Source organism: Bombina bombina, chromosome 1, assembly GCF_027579735.1.
Source record: "Bombina bombina isolate aBomBom1 chromosome 1, aBomBom1.pri, whole genome shotgun sequence".
Lineage (NCBI taxonomy): Eukaryota > Metazoa > Chordata > Amphibia > Anura > Bombinatoridae > Bombina > Bombina bombina.
Window position 1 is genome coordinate 1,295,540,913 of NC_069499.1, and position 14,182 is coordinate 1,295,555,094.

Here is a 14,182-nt window from a genome sequence, read left to right on the forward strand (position 1 = left end):
AAAGCCCTCTACTTATACAGTCTATTATATCAGCTTCCTTAATTGCAATTTCCCCCCCCCCCCAATCATTTATTTTGCCTACAATATTTCTTTTAATCTTCAATTTCTCACACATAACATACTATTTTACAAAGAGCCACATGCAGACAAATGTAACTAATTAACCCAGGGCACATGGACCCAAGTGTGACAAAAAAATGAACCCTGGCTGCCTGTAAATGTCCAAACCTTGTGCTTTCAGGAGAGGTCCATGGCTCTTGGCTGCATCCCTACCATTTGTGGCATGCATTATTTGTACAGACACAAATGTTACTCCAACAATTTGCTATCTGCCTCATCTGACTGCTTCTTATTGCCTGTGACAAGAGACTACATCTCACGCATACACAATAAAAAAGTAAATTTATGCTTACATGATAAATTAATTTCTTCTATGGTACGACGAGTCCACGGATTCATCCGTTACTTGTGGGATATTATCCTCCTGCTAACAGGAAGTGGCAAAGAGCACCACAGCAGAGCTGTCTATATAGCTCCTCCCCCCAGTCATTCGACTGAAGGTACAGGAAGAAAAAGGAGAAACTAAAAGGTGCAGAGGTGACTGAAGTTTAAAATCAAAAAATAAAATCTGTCTTAAAATGACAGGGCGGGCTGTGGACTCGTCGTACCATAGAAGAAATTAATTTATCAGGTAAGCATAAATTTACTTTTCTTCTATAAGGTACGACGAGTCCACGGATTCATCCTTTACTTGTGGGATACAATACCAAAGCTACAGGACACGGATGAACGGGAGGGACAAGACAGATGGTTAAACAGAAGGCACTACTGCTTGAAGAACTTTTCTCCCAAAAATAGCCTCCGAAGAAGCAAAAGTATCAAATTTGTAAAATTTGGAAAAGGTATGAAGCGAAGACCAAGTCGCAACCTTACAAATCTGTTCAACAGAAGCATCATTTTAAAAGCCCATGTGGAAGCCACCGCTCTAGTGGAGTGAGCTGTAATCCTTTCAGGAGGCTGCTGTCCAGCAGTCTTGTATGCCAAACGGATGATGCTTTTCAGCCAAAAAGAAAGAGAGGTAGCCGTAGCTTTTTGACCTCTACGTTTTCCAGAATAGACAACAAACAAAGAAGATGTTTGACGGAAATCTTTGGTTGCTTGCAAGTAAAACTTCAAAGCACGAACCACGTCTAAGTTGTGCTACAGACGCTCCTAAGAGGAAGGATTAGGACACAGAGAAGGAACAACAATTTCCTGATTGATATTCCTATTAGTAACAACCTTAGGAAGGTATCCAGGAATGGTACGCAAAACCACCTTATCGGCATGGAAAACAAGATAAGGCGAGTCGCATTGTAATGCCGATGGTTCAGAAACTCTTCGAGCCGAAGAGATAGCAACTAAAAACAGAACTTTCCAAGATAGAAGCTTAAACACTATGGAATGCATAGGTTCAAACCGAACCCCTTGAAGAACTTTAAGAACTAAATTCAAACTCCATGGCGGAGCAACAGGATTAAACACAGGCTTGATTCTAACTAAAGCCTGACAGAACGACTGAACGTCTGGAACATCTGCCAGACGCTTGTGCAGTAGAATTGATAAAGCAGATATTTGTCCCTTTAAGGAACTAGCCGATAGCCCATTCTCCAATCCTTCTTGGAGAAAGGACAAAATCCTAGGAATCCTGATCTTACTCCATCAGTAGCCTTTGGATTCACACCAATAAAGATATTTACGCCATATCTTATGATAAATTTTCCTAGTGACAGGCTTTCGAGCCTGAATCAAGGTATCTATGACAGACTCAGAGAAACCCCGCTTGGATAAAATTAACCATTCAATCTCCAAGCAGTCAGCCGCAGCGAAACTAGATTTGGATGCTGGAACGGACCTTGAATCAGTAGGTCCTGTCTCAGTGGCAGAGTCCATGGTGGAAGGGATGACATGTCCACCAGGTCTGCATACCAAGTCCTGCGTGGCCACGCAGGTGCCATAAAATTTTACGGAAGCTCTCTCCTGTTTGATTCTTGCAATCAAACAAGGAAGGAGAGGAAATGGTGGAAACACATAAGCCAGGTTGAACGACCAGGGTACTGCTAGAGCATCTATCAGTACTGCCTGAGGATCCCTTGACTTGGACCCGTAACAAGGAAGTTTGTCGTTCTGATGAGACGCCATCAAATCCAATTCTGGTGTGCCCCATTGCTGAATCAATTGAGCAAACGGCTCGGGATGGAGTTCCCACTCCCCCGGATGAAAAGTCTGACGACTTAGAAAATCCGCTTCCCAGTTCTCCACTCCTGGGATATAGATTGCTGATAGATGGCAAGAGTGAGTCTCTGCCCATCAAATTATTTTGGTAACCTCTATCATCGCTAGAGAACTCTTTGTTCCCCCCGATGATTGATATATGCTACAGGCATGATATTGTCCGACTGGAATCTTATGAATCTGGCCGAAGCCAGCTGGGGCCACGCCTGAAGCGCGTTGAATATCACTCTCAGTTCTAGAATATTTATCGGGAGGAGAGCCTCCTCCTGAGTCCACAAACCCTGTGCTTTCAGGGAATTCCAGATTTCACCCCAGCCTGATAGGCTGGCTTCCGTCGTCACTGTGACCCACGCTGGCCTGCGGAAACACATTCCCTTGGACAAATGATCCTGAGACAACCACCAAAGAAGAAAACTAATATTTTATCACCTCTTTCACTTTACCCTTCCTAGTACTTAGAGTAGGCAAAGAGAATGACTGGGGGGTGGAGCTAAGGGAAGAGCTATATAGACAGCTCTGCTGTGGTGCTCTTTGCCACTTCCTGTTAGCAGGAGGATAATATCCCACAAGTAAAGGATGAATCCGTGGACTCGTCGTACCTTATAGAAGAAATATGTGCAACACTAGCATGTTCATATACAGTGATCAGATTGAGTCATGTGTTCACCTACACTAAAGACTACCAGCAAAGATTATATTTTAGTGAGTAACCCACACAAGTTATATTTTTTTTCAGCAGGCCCAGCAGATTCAGAATATACCATTATTATATTTATAAAAATATAAAAATATAAAAAATCCCAGCCACAGAGTATTAGAAGTTGATTCAACACTCAATGTTTATTACCTATGAATACAAGTTCTAGCATAAAAAAAAATGGAATAGCCAAAAAGATGAAAGCTCACTCATCACCTCACATACCCCAACCACCAACCACATCCATACTCCCATCAAGCAATCTAAAACAGAAAATAAACTCAATAATGCTCTTAACCAAAAAGAGCAAAAGGTATACCGACCGGGCGTCCCCAGTGAGTGCAGACGCTCACACACCTGTCACTCCCCCAAATATATCTAAAACGCTTCACAAACAACAGTAGTACAATGATGTTTCACAAAATCAATATAACCTCATATAACAATAGTTAAATAATGTTTCACAACAACAGTATAACCTCATATGGCTGCAAAAAAGGAAAAATGTTCGTATTATAGAACACTTGTATCAAAAATGACTAAGGAAAAATAATCCATATAGAAATTTTGTATCCAAACTGAGAGAATGATTATCTTGTAGAAATAGAAACAAAAAATCCAAATGTGCATTAAAGGATCTTTTCCACTGATGTAGATACTAATGTCCTTACTTGTTGACAGAAAACAAACTGATTGTTTTGACTAAGATGTGAGACATTATCTAGTCAAATTATATTGAAAAAAGTGTCCTTGTGAGGATTTTGTGAACTCCTAATAAAGAGTTACTTGAAGCGTACTGAGTACCACCCTGATATTCTGCGGCTAACGGAACAGATGAAAAAAGTGTTCAGAGTGCAGTCCTTGTCAAGAGTAGCTTGCATTACACTTATATAGCCCACAAAATAAATTCTTGGTCATCTTCCCACTAGCGAGATATGTCCGTGTAATAAGTACAACCTCACACTCTATATAATCTTCACTCACGGTAAAGCTTATGTTCTAGTGTGTTGATAACCGTATGAGCCTAATCTGTACCAGGACAGACCAGTATAGTGCAGTATCGGTAACTTTGCATACAAGATCACAGCTTTGCAGGGCCAGTCATTAGCCAAGATATTACCTGACACTTCGGTTTTAGCCAGCGTCTTGAGACTTTACCGTGAGACTCATCCCTTCAGTGTGGAAATGTACTTACTAGTATCAATGTCCCATCTTGTTCCTGGGGGTAATGCCAATGCTCAAAGTTGATGTGGGTTGAGATAGCCGTTTAGCAGGGTCAGTACAGGTGTTGGCGTCTGAGCTGGTTCTGACGCGCGTTTCGGGGACTCCTCCCCTTTGTCAAGGAATATCCAGCCACAGTTTGCAGGTGCAATTTAAACGTCATGAAAGATTGACTATTGGTTAATTAATATGCTTCCCTGCAAAAAACGTGAAACTTACAAACTTAATATGGATATGGTTAAGACTCACAGACCGCCACTCATGTCACACAAATTATATCTGCCATGCAAAGAAAAAAGTAATAAAAAAGAAAAAAAGAAAAATCACATAACGGTACTAGGAAAAAAAAAGCCAGTGTATACAAACCGCTATATCATTTAAATACCGGAGCCAATCTATATCCATCAGGAACCTTTCATAAAAATGAATAATAATGCAAAAGTAATAAAATAAACAGTAAAAAAACTAAAGCAATATTGTGTAGCGGCCCTTTGGTACTAAAAACAACAAAGCAATATGTCCAAACCACCAATCTATCTTTTTTTGAAAAACAATATATATTCATCAGGGACCGATAATAGAAATTAAGTTGGAGCTAATATTTTTTTGCTCATTTAAAATATTCAAAAATTACTCCAAAAAGGTCTGTATAATTAAGATATATATATATTCCTAGACAGTTTTAATCACCAGTTTCATAGCTTGAATAGTGTGCAAAGAGCATAGAAATGCAAAGTCATGAAATACCATAGTATCAGTCTATGTATAAACATCAAGTACTATGACTATAAGCACCTTAAATTCTATCTTAATATTAAAGTCAATGTCTAGTAATATTTTGTCCTCTAAGTCATCACAAATTACTCTACTAGAGTTATGGTATATGGCTCCAACATCGGGCCTAACATCATACTTCTGTAAAATCATTCTAGCTCAAATAAAAATAGAAATAATAATAATTGCACCACTACACTGAATAGGAGACAGACCAAACCACAAAGTATACAGTATGATACCTTAGAATCGCAGTCTAGAAACCGACAAAGATGTTTATCTTAACCAAGGAAAGTAATATCAAGAGAATTTTCAGAAATCCTAGGACTCACTGACTACAATGTAAAGTTAAACTTATTTGAAAATCAAATGAAGTTACCCCAAGAGATGTCCCTATTCAAACCTTTAGGGTCCATTGTGTCCAATTTTCTGATCCACTGAGCTTCTTTTCTAAATAGTAATTGTTGTCTATCACCCCCTCTACGTAGGGGTGGAATTCCATCAACAATCTGAAAACGTAATTGACTTTTATTATGGCCAAATCTAGAAAAATGGTGTGCTACCGGGGCGTCTTCATCATTACTCCCTATTGCTGTTTTGTGTTGACGTATTCTGTCTCTGGCCATTTGAGTGGTCTCCCCTACATAGGCTAGACCACATGGGCACTTGATGACGTATATAATGTACTTTGATGAGCATGAGAATCTGCCATGAATTGGTATCCTCTTGCCAGATAGGGGGGGTGTAATACTGTCCCATTGTTGCATAGAATGGCATAATGCACAATTCATACATGGAAATGAGCCTTTCTTGGTTATTTCCACTTGTTTTTTCTGGGATCCCCAATCGGCCCGAATTAGAACATCTCTGAGGTTCCTATTTCTCTTGAATGAAAAAAGTGGGGCATCAGAAAATACATGCCCCACCTGGACATCATCTCTCAAGAGATGCCAATGTTGAAGTATAGATCTCTTCAGATCTCTGCTGTGGTATCCAAATTGGCTCACAAAGGGAACAGAATATTTTTTAGGTTCTCTTTGCTTCCTTTAATAATAATATTATTATATTTATATTTCATAACATGTGATAAAACTTCACCAATAAATGCAAAAAAACATTATCAATGACCTCTATACACAACAGATTTTTTTTATTGAGTCAATAAATGTTCCATTTCCCTCAATCTGATTTTGGAGATGTTTGTATCAGATGATCTGCTTCTTTAATTCACTCGTTTTAAAAGCAATTATGCAACTTTTTTCTTATCTGACTTCCAATTGCTCATCCAGTTACTCTAGACAGTACTATATCTCGATTCTGGTATCGCTGACAACCCAGTGACTTCCATTAGAGACCACTGATCACTAGTCTTTATAAGATGAGTATCTGTATATTTTCCGGTTTTGCTTCTCCTTTCGCTCAATTTTGATGGCATTATGGTTTAAACTGTGTTCTATTTTATCTTTTTATGTAGCATAAGTAAGCTAATTATTTAATGTCAGTAAGAACACATTTAGTAGACTTTAATTGTTAGATCATCTTATTTATAAAATTACTCAGTGGTTGTTTGGAAACCTTTTGTAAATTGAACTATAACACTAATTGATAGCTCAGAGCTGGACCCAGCTGGGAACTTTGGGACTATACTAAATAAATATTTACTTATCGAAAGACAGGTTGCTGCCGCTTCAGTTACAATTCATTTTTCATAATTATTTTGTTATCTTAAATTATTTCAATATAGTTTAAGACATGTTGTGATTTGCTATTATTGCTTTATTACATGTTTTTTGTTGCATTACTTACCCTGTAAAAAAAAAAGTGTTGGATGTTTGTGACTCTTTCAAAATGAGGGGTCTTGGAGGTCTGTGGCTAGTAAGGGAGCTAAGATTGAGGAGTTTAAACAACCCCCTCATCCAGATCCCTTCCTGGTTCTGCCCCACTGTGATGTCACCACGCACATTTGTGGTGACACAACTGGTACTCCCTTGTAAGCTTAGGAGTGCCACCCACTATACCACCATTACTCGTGTAGTGTGGGGGGATCACTGACCACAGCATCAGATCAGTGAGCCCCATTCAAGGTAAAACAGGTTGTATTCTATATCAAGACAACAAAATTAATTACAATTACAAGATGTTTACTATTCCTTTATATCCATCTACAAACTGTTCTGTTGCAACATTCTCCAGCGCAATAAATATAAAATCTTGAAAACAAACATTGTAATCTCACCTTGTTTGATAGATGGGGCGTGGAGCATTTGTTTGTAGTATGAATAATAGAGGCCACATTCTGTCCTGAAAGAGATCTCACGTTCTATTTCCTGCCAAGAAATAACTCTCAGTAAGTATCAGCATGAATTAAAGGTACAGTGAAGTCAAGATTCATACAGAGCATACAATTTTAAACAACTTTCCAATTTACTTCTGTTATCTAATTTCTTTTGCTCTCTTGGTATCATTTGCTGAAAAGTATACCTAGGTTTAGGAGCAGCATTACACTATTAAGAGCTAGCTGGTGATTGATCATTGCATATATATGCAACATCATTGGCTCACCTGATGAGTTCAGCTAGATCCCAGTAGTGCATTGCTGTTCTTTCAACTAAGGACACCAAGAGAATGAAGCCTTTAAGGCCAGGGGCTTGGACCCCACATTTATCTCTAAAAGAAACAGCTCTATATCATAACAAATTGATCACTTATAAAATTAGTTTAATATTTTTATTAAAGGCATTACTGTAAAAAATGTTTCCATGTTTTCTCAGTTAACAATAGGGCCTGACAAACCTAGGTGCCAGGGAGCCAATGACGCCGTAAAATTAGGCCCTGGTTAGAAACCACGACACCATACTCCCTTAAAATTTAGCTTGGTGCAGCTGGATCCTTTCTATGCCTTGTAGCTGTTAAACACAAATTCAACTTTAATTGTGTTATTTGTCTATATACTAACAGGTATAATTATATTCAGTGTTCTTCCCAGGACCTATTTAATGGGCACACCACCCGGCTGATTTTACTAACCACCCAGCTAAAATTTAAGCCAATATTAAAAGGGACACTAAACTCAATTTGTTTCTTTCAAGATTAAGATAGAGCATATAATTTTAAGCAACTTTCTAATTTACTCCTATTATCTATTTTTCGGCATTCTCTTGCTATCTTTCGGCCAGATTACGAGTTTTGCATTATGAGCGGCTCAGTAATAATTTGCAAGTTATTGTCACCGCTCACATCCCTATAGCGCTGCTATTACAGGTTTGCAAACACCCGGCATTAGCAGGCAATATGGCAGCGTTGAGCTCCATACCGCACACAAATACCAGCGCTGCTTTGAGCTGGTTTTACGTGCTCATGCACGATTTCCCAATAGACATCAATGGGGAGAGTCGGCTAAAAAAAAAAAAAAAAGCAATAAAGGAGCATAAAGCTCCGTAACGCAGCCCCATTGATTCCTATGGGGAAAGAAAAGTTATGTTTACACCTAACACCCTAACATAAACCCTGAGTCTAAACATCCCTAATCTGCCACCCCCGACACCTACATCACACTTATTACTAAAGTTATTAACCCTTAAACCTAACCCTAACCTAATTTTAACATAATTAAAATAAATCTTAATAAAAAACATAATTTATGGTTACCTGATAAATTTATTTCTCTTGTAGTGTATCCAGTCCACGGATCATCCATTACTTGTGGGATATTCTCCTTCCCAACAGGAAGTTGCAAGATGATCACCCACAGCAGAGCTGCTATATAGCTCCTCCCCTCACTGCCATATTCAGTCATTCGACCGAAACAAGACGAGAAAGGAGAAACCATAGGGTGCAGTGGTGACTGTAGTTTAATTAAAATTTAGACCTGCCTTAAAAGGACAGAGCGGGCCGTGGACTGGATACACTACAAGAGAAATAAATTTATCAGGTAAGCATAAATTATGTTTTCTCTTGTTAAGTGTATCCAGTCCACGGATCATAAATTACTTGTGGGATACCAATACCAAAGCTAAAGTACACGGATGATGGGAGGGACAAGGCAGGAACTTAAACGGAAGGAACCACTGCCTGTAGAACCTTTCTCCCAAAAACAGCCTCCGAAGAAGCAAAAGTGTCAAATTTGTAAAATTTTGAAAAGGTGTGAAGCGAAGACCAAGTCACAGCCTTGCAAATCTGTTCAACAGAGGCCTCATTTTTAAAGGCCCAGGTGGAAGCCACAGCTCTAGTAGAATGAGCTGTAATCCTTTCAGGGGGCTGCTGTCCAGCAGTCTCATAGGCTAAGCGTATTATGCTCCAAAGCCAAAAGGAGATAGAGGTTGTCGAAGCTTTTTGACCTCTCCTCTGTCCAGAGTAAACGACAAACAGGGCAGATGTTTGACGAAAATCTTTAGTAGCCTGTAAGTAAAACGTCAAGGCACGGACTACGTCCAGATTATGCAAAAGACGTTCCTTCTTTGAAGAAGGATTAGGACACAATGATGGAACAACAATCTCTTGATTGATATTCCTGTTAGAAACCACCTTAGGTAAAAACCCAGGTTTGGTACGCAGAACTACCTTGTCTGAATGAAAAATCAGATAAGGAGAATCACAATGTAAGGCAGATAACTCAGAGACTCTTCGAGCCGAGGAAATAGCCATCAAAAACAGAACTTTCCAAGATAAAAGTTTAATATCAATGGAATGAAGGGGTTCAACAGGAACTCCCTGAAGAACTTTAAGAACCAAGTTTAAGCTCCACGGGGGAGCAACAGTTTTAAACACAGGCTTAATCCTAACCAAAGCCTGACAAAATGCCTGGACGTCTGGAACTTCTGCCAGACGCTTGTGCAAAAGAATAGACAGAGCAGAGATTGGTCCTTTTAAAGAACTAGCTGATAAGCCTTTGTCCAAACCCTCTTGGAGAAAGGACAATATCCTAGGAATCCTAACCTTACTCCATGAGTAACTCTTGGATTCACACCAATAAAGATATTTACGCCATATCTTATTGTAGATTTTCCTGGTGACAGTCTTCTGAGCCTGTATTAAGGTATCAATGACTGACTCGGAGAACCCACGCCTTGATAGAATCAAGCTTTCAATCTCCATGCAGTCAGTTTCAGAGAAATTAGATTTGGATGATTGAAAGGACCTTGTATTAGAAGGTCCTGCCTCAGAGGCAGAGTCCATGGTGGAAGAGATGACATGTCCACTAGGTCTGCATACCAGGTCCTGCGTGGCCACGCAGGCGCTATCAGAATCACCAATGCTCTCTCCTGTTTGATTTTGGCAATCAGTCGAGGGAGCAGAGGAAACGGTGGAAACACATAGGCCAGGTTGAAGAACCAAGGAGCTGCTAGAGCATCTATCAGCGTTGCTCCCGGGTCCCTGGACCTGGATCCGTAACAAGGAAGCTTGGCGTTCTGGCGAGACGCCATGAGATCCAGTTCTGGTTTGCCCCAACGATGGACCAGTTGAGCAAACGCCTCCGGATGGAGTTCCCACTCCCCCGGATGAAAAGTCTGACGACTTAGAAAATCCGCCTCCCAGTTCTCTACGCCTGGGATGTGGATCGCTGACAGGTGGCAAGAGTGAGACTCTGCCCAGCGAATTATCTTTGAGACTTCTAACATCGCTAGGGAACTCCTGGTTCCCCCTTGATGGTTGATGTAAGCCACAGTTCGTGATGTTGTCCGACTGAAATCTGATGAACCTCAGGGTTGCTAACTGAAGCCAAGCTAGAAGAGCATTGAATATTGCTCTTAACTCCAGAATATTTATTGGGAGGAGTTTCTCCTTCCAGACTATGCCCCAACCTAGAAGGCTGGCATCTGTTGTTACAATCGTCCAATCTGGCCTGCGAAAGGTTATACCCTTGGACAGATGGACCCGAGAAAGCCACCAGAGAAGAGAATCTCTGGTCTCTTGATCCAGATTTAGTAGAGGGGACAAATCTGAGTAATCCCCATTCCACTGACTTAGCATGCATAATTGCAGCGGTCTGAGATGCAGGCGCGCAAATGGCACTATGTCCATTGCCGCTACCATTAAGCCGATTACTTCCATGCACTGAGCCACTGACGGGCGTGGAATGGAATGAAGGACACGGCAAGCATTTAGAAGTTTTGATAACCTGGACTCCGTCAGGTAAATTTTCATCTCTACAGAATCTATAAGAGTCCCTAGGAAGGAGACTCTTGTGAGTGGTGATAGAGAACTCTTTTCCACGTTCACTTTCCACCCATGCGACCTCAGAAATGCCAGAACTATCTCTGTATGAGACTTGGCAATTTGAAAGCTTGACACCTGTATCAGGATGTCGTCTAGATACGGAGCCACCGCTATGCCTCGCGGTCTTAGAACCGCCAGAAGTGAGCCCAGAACCTTTGTAAAAATTCTCGGGGCAGTGGCCAACCCAAAGGGAAGAGCTACAAATTGGTTAATGCCTGTCTAGAAAGGCAAACCTTAGGAACCGATGATGATCTTTGTGAATCGGTATGTGAAGGTAGGCATCCTTTAAGTCCACTGTGGTCATGTACTGACCCGCTTGGATCATGGGTAGGATGGTCCGAATAGTTTCCATTTTGAATGATGGAACTCTGAGGAATTTGTTTAAGATCTTTAGATCCAAGATTGGTCTGAAGGTTCCCTCTTTCTAGGGAACCACAAACAGATTTGAATAAAATCCCTGTCCTTGTTCCGTCCGCGGAACTGGATGGATCACTCCCATTACTAGGAGGTCTTGCACACAGCTTAGGAATGCCTCTTTCTTTATCTGGTTTGCTGATAACCTTGAAAGATGAAATCTCCCTTGTGGAGGAGAAGCTTTGAAGTCCAGAAGACATCCCTGAGATATGATCTCCAACGCCCAGGGATCCTGGACATCTCTTGCCCACGCCTGGGCGAAGAGAGAAAGTCTGCCCCCCACTAGATCCTTTCCGGATAGGGGGCCGTTCCTTCATGCTGTCTTGGGGGCAGCAGCAGGCTTTCTGGCCTGCTTGCCCTTGTTCCAGGACTGGTTAGCTTTCCAGGCCTGTCTGGAATGAGCAAAAGTTCCCTCTTGTTTTGAAGCGGAGGAAGTTGATGCTGCTCCTGCCTTGAAATTTCGAAAGGCACGAAAATTAGACTGTTTGGCTTTTGATTTGGCCCTGTCCTGGTGAAGGGTATGACCCTGGCCTCCAGTAATGTCAGCAATAATTTCCTTCAAGCCAGGCCCGAATAAGGTCTGCCCCTTGAAAGGAATGTTGAGTAAATTAGACTTTGAAGTCACGTCAGCTGACCAGGATTTAAGCCATAGCGCCCTATGCGCCTGGATGGCGAATCCAGAATTCTTAGCCGTTAGTTTAGTCAAATGAACAATGGCATCAGAAACAAATGAGTTAGCTAGCTTAAGCGTTCTAAGCTTGTCAATAATTTCATTCAATGGAGCTGTCTGGATGGCCTCTTCCATGGCCTCAAACCAGAATGCCGCCGCAGCAGTGACAGGCGCAATGCGCAATGCATGCAAGGGGCTGTAAAATAAAACCTTGTTGAATAAACATTTTCTTAAGGTAACCCTCCAATTTTTTATCCATTGGACCTGAAAAAGCACAACTGTCCTCAACCGGGATAGTGGTACGCTTTGCTAAAGTAGAAACTGCTCCCTCCACCTTAGGGACCGTCTGCCATAAGTCCCGTGTAGTGGCGTCTATTGGAAACATTTTTCTAAATATAGGAGGTGGGGAAAAGGGCACACCGGGTCTATCCCACTCCTTGCTAATAATTTCTGTAAGCCTTTTAGCTATAGGAAAAACGTCAGTACACACCGGCACCGCATAGTATCTATCCAGCCTACACAATTTCTCTGGAATTGCAACTGTGTTACAGTCATTCAGAGCAGCAAATACCTCCCCAAGCAATACACGGAGGTTCTCAAGCTTAAATGTAAAATTAGAAATCTCTGAATCAGGTTTCCCCGAGTCAGAGATGTCACCCACAGACTGAAGCTCTCCGTCCTCATGTTCTGCATACTGTGACGCAGTATCAGACATGGCTCTAACAGCATTTGCGCGCTCTGTATCTCTCCTAACCCCAGAGCTATCGTGCTTGCCTCTTAATTCAGGCAATCTAGATAATACCTCTGACAGGGTATTATTCATGATTGCAGCCATGTCCTGCAAGGTAATCGCTATGGGCGTCCCTGATGTAATTGGCGCCATATTAGCGTGCGTCCCCTGAGCAGGAGGCGAAGGGTCTGACACGTGGGGAGAGTTAGTCGGCATAACTTCCCCCTCGACAGAACCCTCTGGTGATAATTCTTTTATAGATAAAGACTGATCTTTACTGTTTAAGGTGAAATCAATACATTTAGTACACATTCTCCTATGGGGCTCCACCATGGCTTTCAAACATAATGAACAAGTAGGTTCCTCTGTGTCAGACATGTTTAAACAGACTAGCAATGAGACTAGCAAGCTTGGAAAACACTTTAAAACAAGATTACAAGCAATATAAAAAACGTTACTGCGCCTTTAAGAAACACAAATTTTCCCAAATTTTGAAATAACAGTGAAAAAATGCAGTTACACTAACAAAATTTTTACAGTGTATGTAATAAGTTAGCAGAGCATTGCACCCACTTGCAAATGGATGATTAACCCCTTAATACCAAAAACGGAATAACAAATGACAAAAACGTTTTTTTAAACAGTCACAACTGTCACAGCTCTACTGTGGCTTTTTACCTCCCTCAATACGACTTTTGAAGCCTTTTGAGCCCTTCAGGGAAGTCCTGGATCATGCAGGAAGAAGCTGGATGTCTGTGTCTGTAATTTTTGCTGTGCAAAAAAACGCCAAAATAGGCCCCTCCCACTCATATTACAACAGTGGGAAGCCTCAGGGAACTGTTTCTAGGCAAAATTCAAGCCAGCCATGTGGAAAAAACTATCACCAAACATATATAAAAAACGATTAAACATGCCAGCAAACGTTTTAAAATACACTTTTATAAGAGTATGTATCTCTATTAATAAGCATGATACCAGTCGCTATCACTGCATTTAAGGCTTTACTTACATTACTTCGGTATCAGCAGCATTTTCTAGCAAATTCCATCCCTAGAAAAATAGTTTAACTGCACATACCTTATTACAGGAAAACCTGCACGCTATTCCCCCTCTGAAGTTACCTCACTCCTCAGAATATGTGAGAACAGCAAAGGATTTTAGTTACTTCTGCTAAGATCATAGAAAA

The 14,182-nt window shown here is 41.0% G+C and overlaps 1 protein-coding gene across 2 annotated transcripts in view; it reads right to left on the reverse strand.

Moving 5' to 3' along the window:
- The window catches only part of DPY19L3 (dpy-19 like C-mannosyltransferase 3), a 193,283-nt gene that overhangs the window by 98,494 nt on the left and 80,607 nt on the right, over nucleotides 1-14,182 (reverse strand). For both annotated transcript variants that reach the window (XM_053701707.1, XM_053701698.1), the window contains exon 4: nucleotides 7,203-7,293. In XM_053701707.1, the coding sequence (XP_053557682.1) occupies nucleotides 7,203-7,293 (91 nt within the window). The remainder of the gene's footprint in view (nucleotides 1-7,202; nucleotides 7,294-14,182) is intronic.